The sequence below is a fragment of the Musca vetustissima genome, unplaced genomic scaffold (genome assembly GCF_032173495.1).
Source record: "Musca vetustissima isolate MV318-11 ecotype Yass unplaced genomic scaffold, APGP_CSIRO_Mvet_v1 utg6013, whole genome shotgun sequence".
Taxonomy (NCBI): Eukaryota; Metazoa; Arthropoda; class Insecta; order Diptera; family Muscidae; genus Musca; species Musca vetustissima.
The window spans coordinates 219920-226907 of NW_026889308.1; the positions used below are offsets into that span (position 1 = coordinate 219920).

The following is a 6988-nucleotide window of genomic DNA, read 5'->3' on the forward strand; positions in this document are numbered from 1 at the left end:
ATACATTGGGCCGATCTCTGCCAACAATAACAAGGACTTCCGCAAAAATGCACTAACAGTCGCACCATTAAAAGCCGTTGGTTTCTGCTACTATTTTTGCTACGATGAAACAGCTTAGATATGCTCGGAAACAGATACAAGATAGAAGCTACTAATTCATGCTCGTTTGCCACACATAAAATGTCTATGCAGACATTTTTAATAAACGACTACTGCTAGGATGACGACGAGGATTTTCTTCAGGCGGATGTAAACGCAGTACATAACCGATCGAAGGTAATTTATGGCTTAAGTCGTAGATAAAACCTCAGCAGTTAGAGTAACATGATGATGCATCAATAGTGGATTACACACGAACTCACTCACACGCACACACAGCCACACATACTGGTTTGGTGAATGCATCAATACATGTACTCGTATGTTGTATAGTTTTGCTTTGACAACCTTAACGAGCTTCCAACTCATCGAAAGAGAACAACGTGGGAGGTGGGAGAAGAGCTCAAAATATATTCGCACCCCCAGTGACCCCATCACGTTGCTGTTTGCTGCCGTAGAACGGCAATAGTGTTGACCTGTGAATTTGTCTTTGCTTCCTGCTTCGAGAAATATCCAGCAATTTATCTAGCAATCATATCATTTTTCATTTTCGAATTTGATGTATTTTTTATTCATCAATAAGCAAAAAGGATGCACACAAAGCATCAAGAATTATCAATATCTATATGTTGGGCATTGAATGTACATTTTTAACTAACCATAAAATCGGATGGGGCTCCAGGAGAGTTTATATATATGTATATATATTAGTATAGTTAAAATACGAATACGAATGTGTAAACAGTATAGAAATGAAAGTAAGGATACATGAGGCAAATTTACAGCTGGTCAATGGTGCCGACATATGATAACTTCTGCAGATGATGACAGAGAGATTTTTGTGTGTTGTTTTAAAAGGCAAGGCAGCTTCATTTTTAAAGCATTTCTATATTAGTTTAAGAAGTAAATTTTTCTTAAACAATTTGATTTCCCACTGACCATTTCATCCATTATTTACTTATTATCTGTTTTCTCTGCATTGACAAGTGCGACGCAAATGACAAGTGCGCTTGTAATGCCATACTTTTAAATATTTAATCCCTGCTGTCATCTGTAGGGTATTACAGCGAAGATACTCTGCCAGCGGAGGATGCAAAGTTTTATTGTTTGTCGCCTATTTTGCACAAAGATTAAAAGGAATTTTTAATTTTGCTTCTATTAGTTCAGCTTGACAAAGTCGCAAATGAAATCAATTTATACTTTTGTGTTCTCATTTCCTTTTTGGAGGAGAAAATTAAAATGCTTGTGCTGTTCCGCTTTCTGGTAGCCATTAAAAAGTTTTTAATTACCCTTTAACCAATTACAAAATAGCTTAAAGTGCTTGTTTTTCCCTAGCTTTTTCCCCTTGGCTAAAGGTTTCGGCTTGTAGTAGAGGCCAACAGCGAATTACCATTAATGTACAGACCACAAAATACCCTTTGCAGTCCTCGCTAATAGAATAGAGTGGTGGGGTACAACTCCAAAAATAATTTAAAGGAGAGATGATTTTAACGGTTCTTAGCAAATAATTTACAATATCGAAGCAATAACAACAAACTCATACGCTTGCAAAAAAGAGGTACACCACGAATACATTCATAATCTGAACTATTTGTTATTTTACATTGCTTTCGTATCCGCTCGCCTACACTTGTTCGAAACAATTTTCATTACCTTGTAGGTAGGAAAAACAAATGTAATTGTGTTGTTGCAAGGCAAGTCCAACAATGCAATAAATTAAATTGCACAGCATTTCTTCTGTGTCAGTTACATCTGCATAAACAAGTGAACAAGCTGCCCCTCAACTAAACGTGTATTAAAGCGAATTAAAAGTATGTTACTTGCTGCTTCACAAGGAAAAAGTAAAATATAACTCGACAACAACAAAACTATTTTTGCTCTGAATATTGGTGTAGGCAAAAAATGCTATAAGTATATTTTATTATAGACCAAGGGATTGTTAGAATAGCAGTTGCACCGCGAATATTACGCTGGCCGAAAATAATAATAGTGCTTGCAATTGTATTTCTGTTGGCTATGTTGAAGTACTGTAATAGTTTGTCTTCAGCGTCTGTGGAACACCACGAATGTTGCGCCAATAGGAAATAGTCAACACATTTGAATGTTTAATGCTAGCATTAATTCATTTCACACATTTAAAAATATATCTATCAATTATAAAAAATAATAATAATAAAATATTACTTTTTTCTTTTTCCGCATTATTTTCAGGCGAAAAACCATACAAGTGTTCGTGGGAAGGCTGTGAATGGCGATTTGCCCGCAGTGATGAATTGACCCGCCACTATCGTAAACACACTGGAGCTAAACCATTTAAGTGCCGTAATTGTGATCGCTGCTTTTCACGTTCCGACCATTTGGCATTGCACATGAAACGTCATATGTAGACAGTGCTGACAGACAGTCGCATCGCCGTATTTGACAACTCTTCCACCCCCGCTATGACAACCATCACAAATGGAAATATGACCGACGGTGATGTTCCAACACTTCAATGGCAACAACAACAGCAGCAACAACAAAGCGTAAATGAAAGCAGTGCAAAATTCCTGGAAATTTATAAAACTGTTATGTTATAAGAATTACTTTAAGGCATATTTATATATATATTATAAATATACATGTATTTAGTACAGACATGCAAAAATGTTATAGAATATGTCTACTAAGTGTAAGTATCAAAAGCAAAACACGTAAGAAGAAATCAACTGGTGTACAAATCAAGAACCTACAATACACCCCTTTTCCCCCAAGAATAGGATATCGAAGCAACCAATGTATGAATCAAGTAAAAGAAAATTAATTTAAGCATTACATGTGCCATCATCAGCATCAACAACAACAACAACAAGAACAACACACTCTCTCATTGTATCGATGAAAGCTCTAAGAAAGCAAACCGAATCAAATGATGAATTTCATAAGAGAATTAACTGAAAATCGACGAATAAAAAGTTTTGGACGCACAGTGGGCTATAAAGCATTTTTTCTGCTACTTTTATATTGTTTTACACATTCTTCCGTGTAAAGTTTAGAGTTTTTAGAATATTAGTTTTTTTTTGTTGTATTGTGTGACCCACTGTGCCTCTGTTATTAACTTGTCAAAGTTAAAGTAAAAAACTAGAAAAAACAACAACTTTTCTCTGAGAATGACAACAATTGTTATGTTAGAACACAGAACAAATCAAATTCTTTTTACCAAAGTAAAGCAATTAATAATTTTATTTTTTATACATAAACAAACACTCACACTCTTATTTTTTAAATACTTTAGTCTAATTGTTTTTTATTATTATTGTAATATTTTGTCAAAATTTTATATTTTTACAAGTAAAAACTAAAACTAGAAAAACATAAATGGTGTAAATGCTAAACACTGCCAAAAATACAAAAAATACAAAAAAAAAATAAAATGTAATTCTGAAAAACACGATTTTTATATTCCTAAGAAAGAACAAAAATTGTATTACCTTTTAAATTTGTTTATTTTTATATTAAAAATGTTCAAGTGCAAATAATCAAGAATGTTTCAAACATTTGTGTTATCGATATAAATATTACACCTAAATACATAACTAATATTATATAGTTTTTAAAGTTTAAGAACACACTCACATACACACACACGCATACATGCATATATATAATTTATTGATTTGTTGATCAAATTATAATCGTTTAATTTATACAAATGAAATTTCTTTTTCGAAAGCAAGCCCCTATTATTCATTCGACAATGTCTCTTCACTTCTTATACATAATTTTATTTTTTGTTTTTATAATTTTCGGTTTACTGATAAAACGACAGAACAACTTTAGATGTCAATCTTAGTCATTGTCTGTTTGTTCTATTAAAATTGCAAGTATTATCACACACACACACACACACACACAACGATCCCCTTACCCTCCTTTTCCATTTGAAAATTAAACGAAATTACAATGTTTACAACAAAAACAAAGCAAAACAAAATCGATTAAAAAAGTGGTTGTGCAAATCTAGATCATCATCACACTCACTCTCGACTCATTTCGAAACCACAAAAAAAAACAACAACAATGTTTGTTAATCATTAGTCAACAATTTTTACTCAAAATCTAAATATAATTTTTAAATTTGTGAACATAAACACCCACACACACTCGTCATTAGCAATTGAAAGTATTGTAGTTTTCTTTTTATTAATAATATTACAGTTATTTTTTTTATTATTATTATTATTTTTTAAATTTATCTTATGGAATTCCGTTAAAACCTTTAACAAAACAACACTCTGTGCATTTGAGTCATTTTGATTTGCATTTCCCCTGAATTGTATTCTTCCCCTCCCTTCCTTAAATGTTAAGTCTAATTTTATTTCCTTGATTTGAATCGAAAAGATACCATGCTTACATCTTCTTTAGTTGCATAAATTATATTATTTTTTGTAATTCTATTATTACTTTTTTTAAATAAATGCTTTAATAAAACGTACAAAATAACATTTGCATTCACATTTCTCATTTATTACATGCCAATTTTTTCATTGGGTTCTTGGCAAAGCGTGTACAAAGATGCTCTTCCACCAATGGCCTTGGACATGAATTTTAATTGTTTGTTGATAGATATGTGCACTATTGCAGACATGGGTAGAGGGATAAGGATAATGACAAAAAATTACCAGGAACCAGCAATTCTTCGAATTATGTAATGTCTTATATATAATGGTCTGATTTTGCCGCTCAAAAAATTATAAAGAAATTTTTTACTAAGCCTGTATATTGTTGGAAGATGGGACTAGATCTCCCCCACAGAGTCACAACATTTTTATAAATCAATAATAAGTTAATTTGACTCAAACTTTACATTTAATATTTTTATCAATCCTAGATCAAGTTCCATACCATCTGGTCAAAATTTTGAAAACTTTTTAATCCAAAACATTTGTATGGAATGTCCGACTTTATACAATATGTGCACGTCGTAATATTTCTTTCAAAATTAAATCAATTTCGTAGATGGTACCCATGGGTCCATTCCTTTTGGTACCTTCCACATAATGAAATATACTTTATAGGAAACATCAGTTATGTTTATAGGTGGCTACTTTTTAAATGATCTATTATTTGTGTGGGCTAGAGCACAAGCTGCCCAAATCGACTATACAGAATTGTTCACATTAAAAAAACAGTCGGGATCTTAACTGAACTTTAACATAATGTTTATTTTCTTTTATTTAAAATATGTATATGTATGTATATGCAGTAAAACTTTTAAATCCTCACTAACCATTTTTGCAAAATTTATGAAAATCGGTTGAGTATTCTATAAGTTATTTGTATTTGACTTCAACGATGTTCGAAATGTACCTAATGTTCTGTTCAGGACGCCTATTCCCTTAAAATGAAAAATCACACAAAAATCTGTCTTAAAGAATGTATGTAAAGGTATGTTTCATTAAATTTGTGAATAAAAACAATCACAGCTATAATTTTCGCTACAAACTAGCTGCCATTATTAAAGAAAAAAAATCCGTTTCCAAAAAATCAATTTGTGGTGGTTTTTTCATTTTCAACTAATAGGTGCCCAGCACCGAACAGTATGTCTATTTCGGAACATCGTTGAATTCAAATGTAAATAACTCAGTGACTACTTAAGCGATTTTCATAAATTTTGCAATAATGGTTCGAGGGAATTCTAAAGATTTATTCCATTATGTTAATTGTAAACAAAATTTAGCAAAGCTTTTTGAAGTGTGTCTAGAATGACGCATCTTATTATTGGTTAGCCATGTTTTTTTTACAATCAGACTAATGACTATTGAGAATATACACACTTTGCTACGGCAAAAATATGTCCAATGGAAATATTGGTTTAGGCCCCATGCTTCATTGGACCAAATCCGTTTCAGACAATTTGGAGTCGATTTACAAACGTCCGTACGTTCGTCTTTCTTTGTGGCTGTCTGACTGGCTGGTTGGTACCTCCTGGTGACAAGTTCGAAGTTGCTACCTCCCCCACAAGTGGTCAACATTTTACCAACCTTTGAATTAAATTTGAATCGAATTAGTTTATCGTATGGCCAACTCCTTAATAAAAAAAAAAATACATCTTTTATACAACGAACAATAAAACCTGTGTATAATATCGTAGAACTCCGCAGTCAATACGCTGAGGGTATATATCTGTCGGCAACACCGACTGACTGATCGACTGGTTTACTTGTTTTAATTTCCCAAAACACAAAAGTGTTTCCTAAAAATTCTTCAATATGATTTCACATTTGAAACTACATTCATAGATTTGTTATTTAAATGCTACACATTGTGCAATTATTTTAGGTTTTTTTAAACTTTTGCACTTAAACAGTGAATTGCATTTCTTTCGGGATATTATACAAGTGCACACTTTACAACAGCAATTTATCCACAAAGACCACACACTCTCGTACATTTCTCACAATTCAATGTTTATTTGGAATTCATCTCCAAGCCACTAATCATCACAACGTGCAGTGAGTGATGTGTGATCGAAAAACAAAATGAAAATACATAAAATAAAATTCTGTGATCCAGCATTTGAGTAAAAATATGTATAATATAAACGTAAATAAAGTAAAATACAAACATACTATTAATTAGTTAATAAATAACGAAATCCGAAAACTATGTTTGTATTATTGTTTAGGAGAAATGTCATACTTTTTATTTCATTTATTAGCACTGCTTTATGAGTTTCTATTAGATTCTTTTTTTATGCATAAAAAAGAGCAAAAAGTTATTAGCTGAAGCTAAGCGTAGTTTACAAAAACACAATACAATTTTGGCACAAAGCTTTTTTTGAAGCCAAATCAAATTTAGCAAAATTTTTTTTATTTTTATGTATAGTAATTATTTTGTAAAGCCCATC

At 31.8% G+C, this 6988-nt stretch overlaps 1 protein-coding gene across 1 annotated transcript in view; it reads left to right on the forward strand.

The window, feature by feature from the left end:
• LOC133337052 (Krueppel-like factor luna) overlaps positions 1-2509 on the forward strand; it is a 152463-nt gene extending 149954 nt beyond the window's left edge. The window contains exon 4 of the mRNA XM_061545316.1: positions 2311-2509. Coding sequence (XP_061401300.1) covers positions 2311-2486 — 176 coding nt within the window. The 3' untranslated portion in view covers positions 2487-2509. The remainder of the gene's footprint in view (positions 1-2310) is intronic.
• The last annotated feature ends 4479 nt before the right edge of the window (positions 2510-6988 follow it).